Below are 14,167 nucleotides of genomic sequence, written 5' to 3'. Positions count from 1 at the left end.
CCCCCCCCCCCCCCCCGGGGAGGGTGATCAAAGAGCAGGCCAATCAGATTATGTCAGAGGCAGTCCCTCTTCCCATTACTATGTAACCCATTTGGATACTAAACTGCCATGGGCTACATCTGTGCAGAGGTTCTAGGTTATCTCCATGTGTGGTACTTGGTTGGAGTATGAGTCTCTGGGAAGACCCCTGTGTTCAAATTTTCTGGTTCTGTTGCTCTCCTTGTGGGGTTCCTGTCCTCTCCAGGAACCCACTTTTACTACTTCCCACTTCTTACATAAGATTCCATGCACTCTGCCCAACCATTGGCCATAAGTCTCAGCGTCTGCTTTGATAGTCTGCAGGGCAGAGCCTTTCAGAGGCCCTCTGTGGCAGGTTTCTAGGTTGTTTCCTGTTTTCTTCTTCTTCTGATGTCCATTCTCTTTGCCTTTTGGGATGGGGATTGAGCATTTTAGTCGGGTTCTTCTCTCTTAATTAGTTTCTTTAGATGTACAGATTTTAGTAGGTTTATCTTATGTTATATGTCTATATAAGTGAGTATATACTGTGTGTGTCTTTCTGCTTCTAGGACAGCTCACTCAGGATGATCCTTTCCAGGTCCCACCATTTACCTGCAAATTTCATAATTTCCTTATTTTTCATTGCAGAATAATACTCCATTGTGTAGATTTACCACAATTTCTGCATCCATTCTTCGGTTGAGGGGCATCTGGGCTGTTTCCAGCTTCTGGCTATTACAAAGCTGCTACTAACATGGTTGAGCAAATGCCCTTATTGTGTACTTGAGCCTCTTTTGGATAGATATATGCCTAGAAGTGGTATGGCTGGATCTTGAGGAAGCGCTATTCCTAGTCGTCTGAGAAAGCGCCAGAATTGATTTCCAAAGTGGTTGTACAAGTTTACATTCCCACCAGCAGCGGAGGGAACCTCCACAACCTCTCCAGCATGTGTTGTCACTTGAGTTTTTCATCTTTGCCATTCTGATGGGTGTAAGGTGAGAAATCTCCTTTTTAACTGTTGGCTGGATGAATCCAAGGGACTCCTAAACCTTTATCGACTACTGCTGCTGCTTTCATTTGCCTTTCGGAATTTGACGGTAGGTCCATATTGCTGAAGATACTGTATAGTTTAGACACAGGCCTCAGGGGAATCAAGATAGATAGGACCTAAGGGCCTCCCCACTGTGAACTAGCTTTCATGGCACCTGAGATGCTGTGCAATCTGGAAGGGGTGGGGCGGCACTCAATCATCCTACCCAGGTGTGATGCCTGTGAACCACAAAAATGTTTAGCATGGTAGAATGTCCCTAGAGGTGTAATAAAGGCACTCATATCTTGGAGGCAAGGTAACCAATAAGCTGTCTAATTGGACCTGAGGTCTAATTAACCAGAGGAAATGTAGCCAACTTGTCATGGCTAGTTCTGTCATGATCTTAAAAGAGAATCTACTGTTGCTACATTATTAAAGCAGCATAATTCCTAATTCTGGACACCTATCCATATAACTATACATAAATGTAGCTTTTATCCATGATCAAGGAAACTTTTCTTTGTATTATAGAAATTATAACATAAAATATAGGGGCCCCAGCCCCAGTGGCTGTATTAGCTAAGGCTCAGGGAGCATCACAGAAGAGGGAATGGAAAGACTATAAAAGCCAGAGGATCACTAAGTCAGCTGGAAGAATCAATCTCCTAGAAATGACAGGGATGCCTCATCTATGAAACTCAACAATATGCCTGCCTACACAAGATTTGTAAACGAAAACAACCATCAACATGCTAAAACAGAAGAAGGTAATTTCATGGGGCCCACTTTTTGGTAAATTAATGGCTGCTGGAAGCGTGAGAGTTGTTCTTTCTCAGGGATGAGCTCATGATTGGTTTTTTAAGTAGCAGCCCTGAAAACACATAGACAAGTAGCGCTAGATGTACTCAGCAGGTTGTGTGTGTGTGTGTGTGTGTGTGTGTGTGTACATCCACACATAAATACATACATATATAACATATATATATATATATATATTTGTAACAATGACAGTTAAAGACGAGGCAATGGATTTGAGAGGAAGCCAAGAGTGACAGAGTAGGGAATGGAGGACATAGAAGGAAGGGGCAAACTAAAAAAAATTTAAAGCAAAGCACATTGAGCATTTTTTCCATGTAGTATGTGGCCTGTGCGTAATAACTAACTGCTCTAACTGCAGACACCATCTTTGCAGGATTTAGAGTAGAATGGATTTTGGCTAAATTCCTCAGTGGGGGAGGGGGAAACATCTCAACTTTAGATTTTTGAAGACCAGATAATTTGTCAGAAAAAGTTAATTTGTAACCAGGAGAAAAAGAGTCCTATTACCTGAATCTCTTCAGTCACAGATTTGAACTGGGGAACGCGCTCTGTCATGGTTTTAACCAGTTCCACTGCATTATCAAATCCCTTTACATATTCTCCGTACATCTTAAGGAATGGTGCCAACTTTTGCAGGATATCTCCAATTCTGGGAGTATTTTCCCTGTAGTAAATATTAAAGTGTCATTAGGTTTCTTATAGAATGAAGAAATCTGTAGGCCCACAGATTGTCACTCCAAACCACCCGCTCTATTAGATCCACTTTGCCCTAACAAACATCTTTCAAAAACTTCAGGCAGAGGCTATGGAATTCCCAGTTGCCAATCATGCCTGAGTCTTGTCTTCACTAGTCAGAACATCGTTTAGAGCACAGAAGCGAAAGACTATTCATAGAAATCTGAAAAGTCATTCAACATCTACCAGCAGTTTTTATGTAAAAATTTGGAACTATATTAATTGTAGTGGTGTGTGGTATATCTGTTTTCTTCTACTTTAAATGCTAAAAAGCTGCATCCTGTATGCATGTCTTAGGCACAGAAATCCCTTTTCTCCGTCTTACCATTCTTGCATGCGCTTCTCCAGCTCTGGTAATAGGAATTTACTATGGAAGGCATTTATTGATGAAATGTTAGAAAAGATTTTATTCACCATCTCTGCAGGAAACGAGCCTCGGTTTGCTTCTTCTAATAGTTTGCAATAAAATACCTGAATAAAAAAATAAAGCAAATATCACTTTAGATTTGTGGGCTAGCAAGTTTTCACTGTGATAGCCTTCACTGGGCTGGAATCAATACATTGCTGAGTAAATGGGGAAGCTTATGGCTTAAGAAATCAATCACTCCTTGAAATGTAGGAGTAACTATATGTTTTGGTTTTGAAGAATTTGAAATGAGATTTAAGATTTGTTTATAATTAAAACTATGCCCCCACCTATACAGTATTTATTTACCTTTTTTCTAAGGTATGTAGTTAATAGAGCTTTTCTATGCAAGAGGATTTCCAACTATGCAAGAGGATTAAGGAGGGATTTACACTTCTCATCTATGGCTATAATTAAGAGAGGTGAAAAGATTTTTAGTCTGCAAAGAGTGTGATATTTTTCACGTACTATGTTTTGACTGACTAGAGCAATTGTAAATCACTCTCACTGTGAGTAATGGTGAGTTTTAGTTATCATCATGACAAACTCAGGAATCACCCGGGACATAGGCCTCTGGGCCTGTGTGTGGGCAGTTAACTGCATTGACTGAGATGGGAAAAGCTGCCCGAGTGGGCAGTCGCATTCCCTGGTTGGGGTACTGGAGTCAGTGGAGAAGGTATGCTGCAGTACAGCACACAAGCTGCTTTTTGCTTCTTGACTACAAACACAGTGGATCAGCTTCATCAAGCTCCTGCCCTCCTGACCTTTCTGCTACGATGGACTGTAGATGGACTGTACCCTTCCCTTGAACTGTGAGTCAAAATGAGTGCTTCCCTCTTTAAGTTGTTTTTGTTAAGTTTGAATCACAGCAACAAAAAAGTGACTAGGTGTAGTGGTCTGCATGGCTCATGCTTGCTATAAATACTATATTTGTCTTAAAAGGGGAAGAGAGGTAACTTAGTGTTCATTGTAGAACAGGTGCTGGACAAGGACCTTGTCCAGAACGTCTGGACAAGGAGTAAACAAAAAGTTTTTAGTGCTCAGATTTCAATTTGTTTTTTATTAAATAATACTACATGATTACTTGAATACTTATATGTGTTTTCAGGGATCATCTGATTTTTTTTAAAGATTTATTCATTTTTATGTGCACTGGTGTTCTGCCTACATGACTAGGTGAGAGTGTTGGATCTTCTGGAACTGAAATTACAGACAGTTAGTTGTGAGCTGCCATGTGGGTGCTAGGAATTGAACTCAGGTCCTCTAGAAGAGCTGCCAGTGCAGCCATCTCTCCAGCCTCAATCATCTGAATATTGTACCTCAAAGATAACTGGCAAAACAAAATATCTTGAACTCTTACCAATATTCTGCTCGGGCTACATTACTTCACTGCCATTTTGTTAACTCAGGCAGAAGAAAATCTGTTCCTTCACCATGTCCAAATGATTATTCATTTTCTAAATTTATCTAACTGTACTTTATTATTAGGAGGCAAAAAATACTACAAAGTTATGTCCTTAAAGACTCTTACAGATGGTGTAATTAATATCAGCAAAAGTAGTCAAATTAATTTGGCCCTTTAAAAAAACAAAAGTTACCTAGAAAAAAAAAAAAAGACCTTTTTTCATGATAGGAGCATTACACATTCCTGTATTCCTGTATCTCCCTGATAGAAGAAAAGCTGCTATTTTAAAGGCTCAAATTCCACAGGGATTGACTCTGTCTCACGGTAAAGTACATACAACCAGTGTATTCTTTACCCTGGGAATCAACAATAAGGTGTGTCTAGGACCATGTGTTTTCAGGAAATCCCAAGTTACTAACAGCAAGAGTAGAAAGGAGCTCACAACACTCCAACATGCAGTTTCCTCTGGTAAGCAGAGCTGTCTGCCACAGTGAGCCAGCTAGCAGTGTAGAATGACAGGCATTTCTACGTTGTCCTTGATGCACTTAGAAACTCTCAAAGTGTATGGGTGAAACCACACTCAAGCCTGTAAAACATAGAATGTGGTACAGTGGACCCATGTATGCAACAAACACTGACTGGATACTAAGCCAGGGTCCATACAAGGCTGAATAAGTGAGCCTTCAACACCCTGTGGCGTGACATCATGTAATACATCACCAAGACAGAGTCACTGAAGTAACAGCCAACAGCGTATTTAGATTTTAGTAGTTAACATGGCCTTCCAAGAGCACAATAAATGGTCAAGAAATAAGAACAATGTTTGACATTATGGAACACAACCACTCTGTGACTTATATAGAAACCTATATTCTTATGAGTTGCAAAAATCTTGTACTCAGCAAATTCAACAATGAGGCTATGAACATTTCCTTAAAGCAAGTAACTTTCCTTACTCAAACCAGTCAGGACTGTACTGCAGTTCCTGAAAGGCTTCATTCAATACTTAGGGTAGAATGAAGAATAACAACAAAATGTTACCTGATCCAAGAGGTTGAGCCGGCTGACATAAGCTCTTTCTGTAAGCAAAAGTTCACTGGCTATTTTGTGAAGTTTCTGTTCATTAGTCTCCTAAAAAAAAAAAAAATCAAATATATTTGCATACAAGAAAAGAAAGCTTAGACAATTTTTTCTTAGGTGGCAAATACCTCATCAGAAAGCGCAATCAAAGCAGTTTCCCAAACAGCAAGGCAGAGTGGACCTGGTGAGCAGACCTGAACAGAAGCTGCTATAATGCCTGTGCCTGGCGACATTGCTGTTTGTCCTTTTTCTCAGAATATTTTCTTTCTCTATGCCCAGTGTCAGACTTTCTTTGCTCTTACTACTTCTTACATATAGTACCACATTGTCCTACTTATTAACTCATGAAAATAACATTTTGCCTTAAAATATTATATGTAATATATAATCATAAATATTAATAGAGAAAACTGTAAAATGATTACCATATTCCAATGCTAAGGTACAACTATAAATTTATTTCAATCTTATTTTAACCATGCTTCCTCTTACCTCTTTCATACTTTTTTTTTTTTTCTTTTGGATCTGGGTCTCATTGTGTAGTCCTAACTGGCCTAGAACTAGCTCTGTAGATCAGGCTGACCTTGAACTCACAGAGATCTGCCTATCTCTACTTCCAATGTGCTGGCACTAATGGTATGGATCACTAATCTGGATTTTAGTGTTTCCTCCTTAAACATATTTATTTAACCTTTAAATTTTTAAAAAAGATTCATTTATTATGTATACAGTGTTCTGCTTGCCTGTATACTTACACGCCAGAAGAGGGCACCAGATTTCATTATAGATGGTTGTGAGCCACCACGTGGTTGCTGGGAATTGAACTTAGTACTTTTGGATGAACAGCCAGTATTCTTAACCTCTGACCCATCTCTCCAGCCCCTTAACCTTTAAATTTATTTGTATAACTTTACTAGTTTCATGATGATAAGAACGTTTTCTTCTTCTTGCTAGGTTTCTAACTCCTTCAATCAGTTATAGTATTTCAATAAGAATCCCAGCATTCAATAAAATATTGCTGATAAAACGAGTATTTATTTTACATATAACTACTATCTTGCAATTATTATGACTTTGACAATATGTCAGAGTTTTATGTTTTTCAGGAACCTCTGTCTGATGTTCAAACTATAAACTCTCCCATCTTGGTATCACTGCTCTTCAGCTATCTGGCTTAGTTGCCCATGAAATTTAGTTGTCCTATGAATGGTCATACCTGAGCACATATATAAACTAAAAGGAATGAACAAGTTATATTTAGAAATATATATGTATATATAGTACATACACACACACACACACACACACACATGCATGCAGTGACAATTAGTGAAAAGAGAGGCCATGAATTTCAAGGAAATGTGGGGAGGGGTATATGGGAAGGCTTAGATGGAAGAAAGGGAAGGGAATAATATTACTTTATTATAATTTCAAAAATAAGATAAAAAATAAAGTTTTCAACATTCATATTTAAGTTTTTCTTACTGCCATCTCATTCTGCAACTCTTACTGCAAGCTCAAGACAGTCAAGAGTTTCTATACCCTCTGAGTCCAAGGTCTTTTGATAGTAACTTACCTTACATATTGCTGTGTGAGAACCCTAAAACTTTGCTTTTGCACACATAAATACACTTCAGAGGAAGAAATGGAAATGCATTATCATTTATATCCACAAGAAATGCTAACCTGCATTAACACTTTAAGTCACATCTACTGAGGCACACTTTTCTGATGTAAAAGTAAAATGCACCCTTTGTGGAATTTGGAGAAATTCACATAAGCATGAAAACACTATCAAGGTTCAGGATATTCCCATCAAGTCTAAGTTCTGCTTTGCTTTTCTGTTAAACTCCTCTCCACTTCTGGGCTCTTCGTCCAGCTCCTGATACCATGGATGAAGTGGTGTCACCCTAACTGTGGCTATAATATTCTGCTTGTCACTTAGCTAGATTCCCTTATGACAAATCCATAGTATTTCCAGTATTAATAGTTCTTTTAATTTTATGTAGCAGTGACTTCCATTCTTTTATATGAGTTACATATATATGACAATATTTTTACTTCTTTTCATGTGTATGTAGTATGTATGTACAAGTATATAAATTTGTATGTGAAGGTCTGAGGTTGATGTTGGGAATATTTCTCAATCCCATTCCCAATCAAGCCTAGGCTACCTCAATAGGGCTAGCCTCCTCAACTAGCTTGCTCCAGGGATCCAGCATCTGTCTTCCTGAGTGTAAGATTATGGGTGGTCACCACACCCACTCATGGGTTCTGGAGAGTCTGAACTCTAGTCCCACTGCTTCCCCAGCTTTAACCACTGAGCCATATCTCCAAGTCCCTGACATTATTTAAAATATAATTCAGCGGATTTTTTTGTTATAATAATGTACTTTTCATGAGCCATAAAATACACTAACAGATCACACTGACATGCAATGAGGTCATAACGGAGGTCACAGATCTATGGAATCTTAAATAGGATGCTTAGAAGAAACAATGTTTTGCTGACTACAAAGTACCTAAGCTGAACTTGGCCAAGTATGAAAATGTGTGGTTATAACCTGCAGAACCCAGTAGATGGTAGCAGCACTCAGCAAAGGTGCTGCTCACTTCACACAGACCATGTCGAACATTAGGTGCCCAGCCTTGCCAAAGCTCACACAAAGGTGAGCTCACTGGCAGCCAGTGTAATCACTTACATACATAGAACAATTACTAGGATTCTTGTGGTGATGGTGAGGAGCTGTGGACTACCGGAACACTGGTTTAGGTTAACACACTCAATAACGACATCAAAGAGCTGCAAACATTTAGTCGCTGATTTGTGTTATATGCCAAACATTGTCATATTTTTCATAATTTGACTCATCTTTGCTGTTTTGAGACGGTTTCTCTATATATCTGTGCCTATCCTGAACTCATCATGTATACGAAGTTAGCTGTGAACCCACACAGATCTGATTGCTTCTGATTTCAGAGTGCTAGGATTAAACACATGTGCCACCATACTTAACCCTTGACTCATCTTTTTAACTATAAAACAAGAACAATTTTTATTCTTGCTTTGTAGGCCATGGATATACAACAAAAATACTGAGCTGAAGGAAGCTGGATCACACAGTTATAAAGTTACTATATTCAGTTTCAGTCATAAAGAATATTATGTAACTATTATGTAGTTTAAGAGTTTCCTCTTATCTTTCTATGCAACAAAAATAAGACTTTGATATAAGCAAAGAACACAGACTGAAAATATACAGATTGTCTCCTGAGAAAACTTGCTGTAACACAATGTTGTAGCTATTGTGCATTTTAATATAGACTTTTTTCCCCAAAGAAATTCCATTTGATGCAGGCTTTTTAAAAGCATTTTAATAGCCAGATGCGGTGGCACATACTTGTAATACTATTACTCTGGAAGGCAGAGGCAGGCGGATCTCTGTGAGTTCAAGGCCAGCCTGGTCTACAAAGTGAGTCCAGGATAACCAAGGCTACACAAGAGAAACCCTGTCTCAAAACAAACAAAACAAAACAAAACAAAACAAAAAAACCTGTGTTCTGTGAGTAGGCAAGACATATTTTCTGAGTTGATAATTCCTTTTATATCACCAGGTTGAATTTAACTTATGAATAAATAAGAAAGTGGTTATGTACTCTCCTGAGCCACATTTCCAGGCCTGAAGTAGTTTTAACAGTTTTATTGGTATACTGGGTCTAGCCTAATTTTTAAAAAAATCTTTTTAAAAATTTCAGTTTATTTACATCCCAAAGGTGGCCCTTCCACCTCTCCTCTCAGTGCCCTCTCTCCTCTTTCCTCCTTCCCCTCTCACTTCTCCCCAAGGAAAGGGGAGCTCCCCAAAGTACACCAAGTCATACCTGGGCTGACCACATTTTCATCCCAGCCCACCCCATCCCAGGCCAGGCAAGGCAGCCCCGCCAGAGGAAAACAATCCAAAACCAGATGACAGAGTTCATGTTAGAATCACTCCCCTCTACTCGCCAGGCAACCCAAATGAAGACCACGCCACCCTCTGCACACACGTGTGCAGAGGGCCCAGGTCCAGGCCATGTATGCTCCTTAGTTGATGACTCAGTCTCTGTAAGCCCCCATGGGACTGGGTTAGTTGTCTCTTCTGGTCTTCCTGTGAGGTTCCTGTCCCCTCCAGATCCTTCCATCTTTCCCTCAGCACTTCCAGAGGACCCCCAGAGCTCCATCCCATGCTTGGCTGCAAGTCTCTGCATCTCTCTTGCTCTCCTGTTGGCTGGAGCCCCCTAGAGGACAGTCATGTTAGGCTCCTGTCTGCAAGCACAGCAGAGCATCATTAATAGTGTCAGGAGCTGGCTCTCTACCTTGGGGTGGGTCCCAGGTTGGGCCAATCATTGGTTGGACATTTCCTCAATCTTCATTCCCCCTTCATCTCTGCACTTCTTGTATGCAGGATAATTTTTGGATCAAAGGTTTTACGGTGGGTTGTTGTTTCCCTCCCTCACTAGTCCTGCCTGGTCAGGAGGTGACCACTTCACTCTTTTATGTTCCCCCACGCCTATCCCATTAGGCATCTCAGATAGAGTCATGCTCAAATTAAACATCAACAAATCAAATAATCCAATTAAAAATGGGATACAGAACTAAACCGAGAATTCACAACAGGAATCTCAAATGGCTGAGAAGCATTTAAAGAAATGCTCACTGTCCTCAAACCATCAAAGAAATGCAAATCAAAATGACTCTAATCTTATACCAGTCAGAATGGATAAGATCAAATACTCAAGTGACAACACACACTGGTGAGGTGTGGAGAAAGGGGAACCCTCCTCCCTTGCTGGTCAGAATGCGAACTTGTACAACCTCTCTGGAAATCAATCTGTCTCTTTCTCAGAAAATTGAGAATTAGTTCTACCTCAAGACCCAGTTATACCACTCCTAGGCATATACCTGAAAGATGCTCCACCATATAACTAGGACATTTGCTCAACTATGTTCATAGCAGCTTTATTCACAATAGCCAAAAATTAGAAACAACCTGAATGTCCCTCAGCCGAAGAATGGATACAGAAATTGTGGTACATTTACACAATAGAATACTACTCAGCTATTAAAAACAAAGAAATCATGAAATTTTCATGAAATGGATGGAACTAGAAAAGATCATCCTGAGTGAGGTAACTCAGACCCAGAAAGACTTATAAGTGGATATTAGACCTATAGTACAGGATAACCATACTACAATCCACAGAGCCAAAGAAGCTACGTCACAAGGAGGCCCAAGGAAGGGTGCCGGAATGTTACTCAGAAGGGGAAATAGAATAGACAGCAGAAGTGGATGAAGAGTGGAACTGGGCAGGAGATGGAATGGGGAGGGAAACAAGAGTGGGAATGAGATGTGGGGAAAATGGGGAGTAGAAACTGAGAGGGCTGGGAACAAGAAGGGAAACTGAGGGGGAAGCATCTCTTTGTCAAGCTAGAAGCCTGTGGCAAGGTAGGCTCCTGGGAGGATATAGGTCTGATTTTTTTAACATAGGAAATTTAAATAAGTAACTACAGTTTGTTAAAATTTGCAAGTTCAGCATTCTCTGAGCTCTGCCTTGTCTAATCACTTCACTGAGGAGCCCTCTGTCCTATGAGCCTTTGGAAACAGTAATGGTTACCTAACATTGATTCAATAAACAATCCAGTTTCTTTCTATATGATTCTAACAGACTTGCCAATGCAAGATAACTAACAGATAATCATGACTTTAAATAATTAAAAAATGCAGTAAATGATATGAAGAAACAACATGTATTATCCCTTTTTAAGGTAAAAAGGATTATTTTTAAAAGTTTTCTTTATGGATTTGTGAGTGTTTGTACATTTGTGTGTGACTGGGCACACTAACATAGACACCAGAGGAGAGTACAAGTCCTGTATGTTCTCTACCTATTCCATTGAGACAGGGTCTCTTCCATATTCTCAGTTAGGCTGAAAGTACCATTGATGCCCCTGCCTCTACTCCCCTTGGAGCCTCTAGCCTCACACAGGGACCCAGAGTTTTTGGTTTGTTTTTTGTTTGTTTGTTTGTTTTTGTGGGTACATGAACTCTGGTTCACAGTTATACTGCAGATACTCTAAAATGCTGAGCCATCTCCCCAGTCCAATGGACTCATTCCTTAAGACTAAAATAAAAATGGAAACCTACCAAACAAAATACTTTTACAGCCCAGTGTGGCGGCTCTTGACTGTAGTGTCAGCATTTACGAGGTTGAGCCAGGAAGAACACTCAGTTTCCAGGACACAGTGAGCTTCTGCTTGGGAAAGCCAAACTTCCCACTACAACAGCAGGAGTCACAACAAACTAGACAAAAACTGCCACCAACTAAAACTGACTAACTAATGTTTACTACTACATTCATGTGAGAGTTAATTCTCATGATATTATTTCCAAACAAAAATACATTTCAATGAACCCACCAGAATAAAAAAGTATGCCCTTGGCAGTAATTTTTTTTTCTGCCTACAACACTATTTAGGCAATTTCCATATGCCTCCACATGGTCCTCTTTGTATGGTTTGTTCACCTTCATTGTTAGTGGTTGCTACAGTTTTGCTTGTTCCAAAACAGATGAGCTGCTGAAATTATGCTGATTAACTCTTCAGAATATGGGTTCTTACGTGATTTTATTTTAAGCAGGAAAAACTTTCAAACTTTACTTAGAAATTATAAATTTATTGCAGTTTCTCCCATCTCCTATATACGTATCCAGGCTTAACATGTGTAAGGAAAAAATCTGTAAAAGATCAGGCTTTTATGGACATGAATAAAATTATTTTCTGTTCTGGGAAATTTCGACCCACGTTTGCTGTTCATTATTACTATTCTTCCATATCAAAAGAGGGGTGGCTTTGTATAGATACATATCAGTATCTCTCATAAAAACTGGTATCAGCTTAGGAAAAAAACACTGTGTTATTTAGTTCATGAGATGCTTCACAGTTTGATGCATCAACTTAGTGCCTTTGCCAGACACCAAAATGTTTAATGTGGCTCCAGGATGTTAAGTTAAATCATAATTATATTTTATTTGGTCTGTACTCTGAAAATCTAGCTTGTGTGGTACACCTTAATTATATAATATTTCAACAGTCTCCAGATTCAAAAACTAAGAAGAAAGAAAATCAAGAAGAGTTATTGGAAATGAGAATTGTGGCCATGCTGTCCTCAAAGCTCACTACGTAGCAGAAGATGACCTTGAACTTCTAATCCTCCTGAAACCCTGCCTGTCAGTTCTAGGATTACAGGCATGTACCACCACACTACTTTATGCAGTATAGGGGGTTAAACCCAGGCCTGATAAAACTAGCTCTCTACTAACTGAGCTATTTCCCCAGCTCAGTCCTACTACTGATTTAGAATTCACATACATAATAAAATATATAGAAATAAGAGCATATTCTACAGGGTGAACACTGCAGAACAAAGAAGGTGCTGGAAGCAACATATCAGATCTTTAGTTTATTCCTCTGATTTACATGTGAAGAAACTGAGCTTCATATACTAAATGTATATAACTCCAAAAATGCACTAAAACATTATCTTAGTAATCTAGTCCTAGAAAAGAGGACTCAAATACCTCACATTATGAGGTAGATGTATACTTTCCCTGGAAGATGAGTGTACTAGCCCAGACTGGTCAAGACAGAACTAGAATATAGATTGTGATAACCCAGACACAGAAAGACAAACACCCTTTGTTCTCAGTTGTGGGTCCTAGCTCTGAATCTTCAGATGTGAGTATATAACCTGGAGCACTACAGGAAAGTAGAACAAGATAATGGGATGTGGGAGGGTCAGCTGTAGAGAGGGGACAGTGGGATAAAGATGGTATTAAAGAGGGATGGGAGAAATGGGGAGCTCTTTAACTAGAGGAGGTAATACAGAGGAAGAAGGAGGGAGGAAAAAAAAATAACACTAGGATACTTAAAAAAGCATCAGAGTAACATATTGTTTTATAAATTTACTGAAAAAATATATGTGATCTAGAGGCTGGAGAAATGGCTCAGTGGTTAAGAGCATGTGTTGCTCTTGCAGAGGACAAAGGTCTGATTCCCAGGACCCATATGTCAGCTAGCAACTTTTGGAACTCCAATTCCGATGATCCAATGCCCTCTTTTGGAATCCACTGACAGCATGTGGTGTACACAGATACATGCACCCATACACATAAAATAAGCAAAACTTTAAAATATAATATTAGCATATTTAAATGCATGTGTACATGCATATGTATTATATATACATACATACAGACTTTTTAATGGAATTACAGGAAATGGAGGGCTGATGGGGCCACAGAACCATGCACTTCTAATTATCCAACCACCTCAGCACCAGGCTTCTCCTGCCTTGATCTGAGTTGTTGCTTTGAATAAAACAAGTCTCCCCAAGCAATATGGGCTACTGCTATTTCCCTTGGTTGCTTTCCAGAGTCTGAAAGTAAGACCAAACTGCAGATGACAATACACTGTGGACACAGGACTTGGAAAAGATGAGCTTGAACTGACTTGGGAGTCTCTCTGAGGACTAGCTTTCATGCAAATTGCCAAGGGAGAGGAGCAAATAATAGTTTTCCACAACCATAAAGCCTATGAACCACATCAAGTGGACCAGCAAGATATCCATAATGGTATAATAGTGGCACTTTTATGTTGGAG

At 39.4% G+C, this 14,167-nt stretch overlaps 1 protein-coding gene across 4 annotated transcripts in view; it reads right to left on the bottom strand.

Moving 5' to 3' along the window:
- Fgd4 (FYVE, RhoGEF and PH domain containing 4) overlaps nucleotides 1-14,167 on the bottom strand; it is a 187,246-nt gene that overhangs the window by 64,310 nt on the left and 108,769 nt on the right. For all 4 annotated transcript variants that reach the window (XM_055599134.1, XM_055599133.1, XM_055599131.1 and 1 more), the window contains exons 5-7: nucleotides 5,434-5,523; nucleotides 2,907-3,052; nucleotides 2,354-2,510 (exon numbers count right to left, since the gene is read on the bottom strand). In XM_055599134.1, the coding sequence (XP_055455109.1) occupies nucleotides 2,354-2,510; nucleotides 2,907-3,052; nucleotides 5,434-5,523 (393 nt within the window). The remainder of the gene's footprint in view (nucleotides 1-2,353; nucleotides 2,511-2,906; nucleotides 3,053-5,433; nucleotides 5,524-14,167) is intronic.

Source organism: Psammomys obesus, unplaced genomic scaffold, assembly GCF_907164565.1.
Source record: "Psammomys obesus unplaced genomic scaffold, mPsaObe1.curated_primary_1811, whole genome shotgun sequence".
In the NCBI taxonomy this organism is placed as follows: Eukaryota; Metazoa; Chordata; class Mammalia; order Rodentia; family Muridae; genus Psammomys; species Psammomys obesus.
This window is presented reverse-complemented; position numbering and strand designations above follow the sequence as displayed.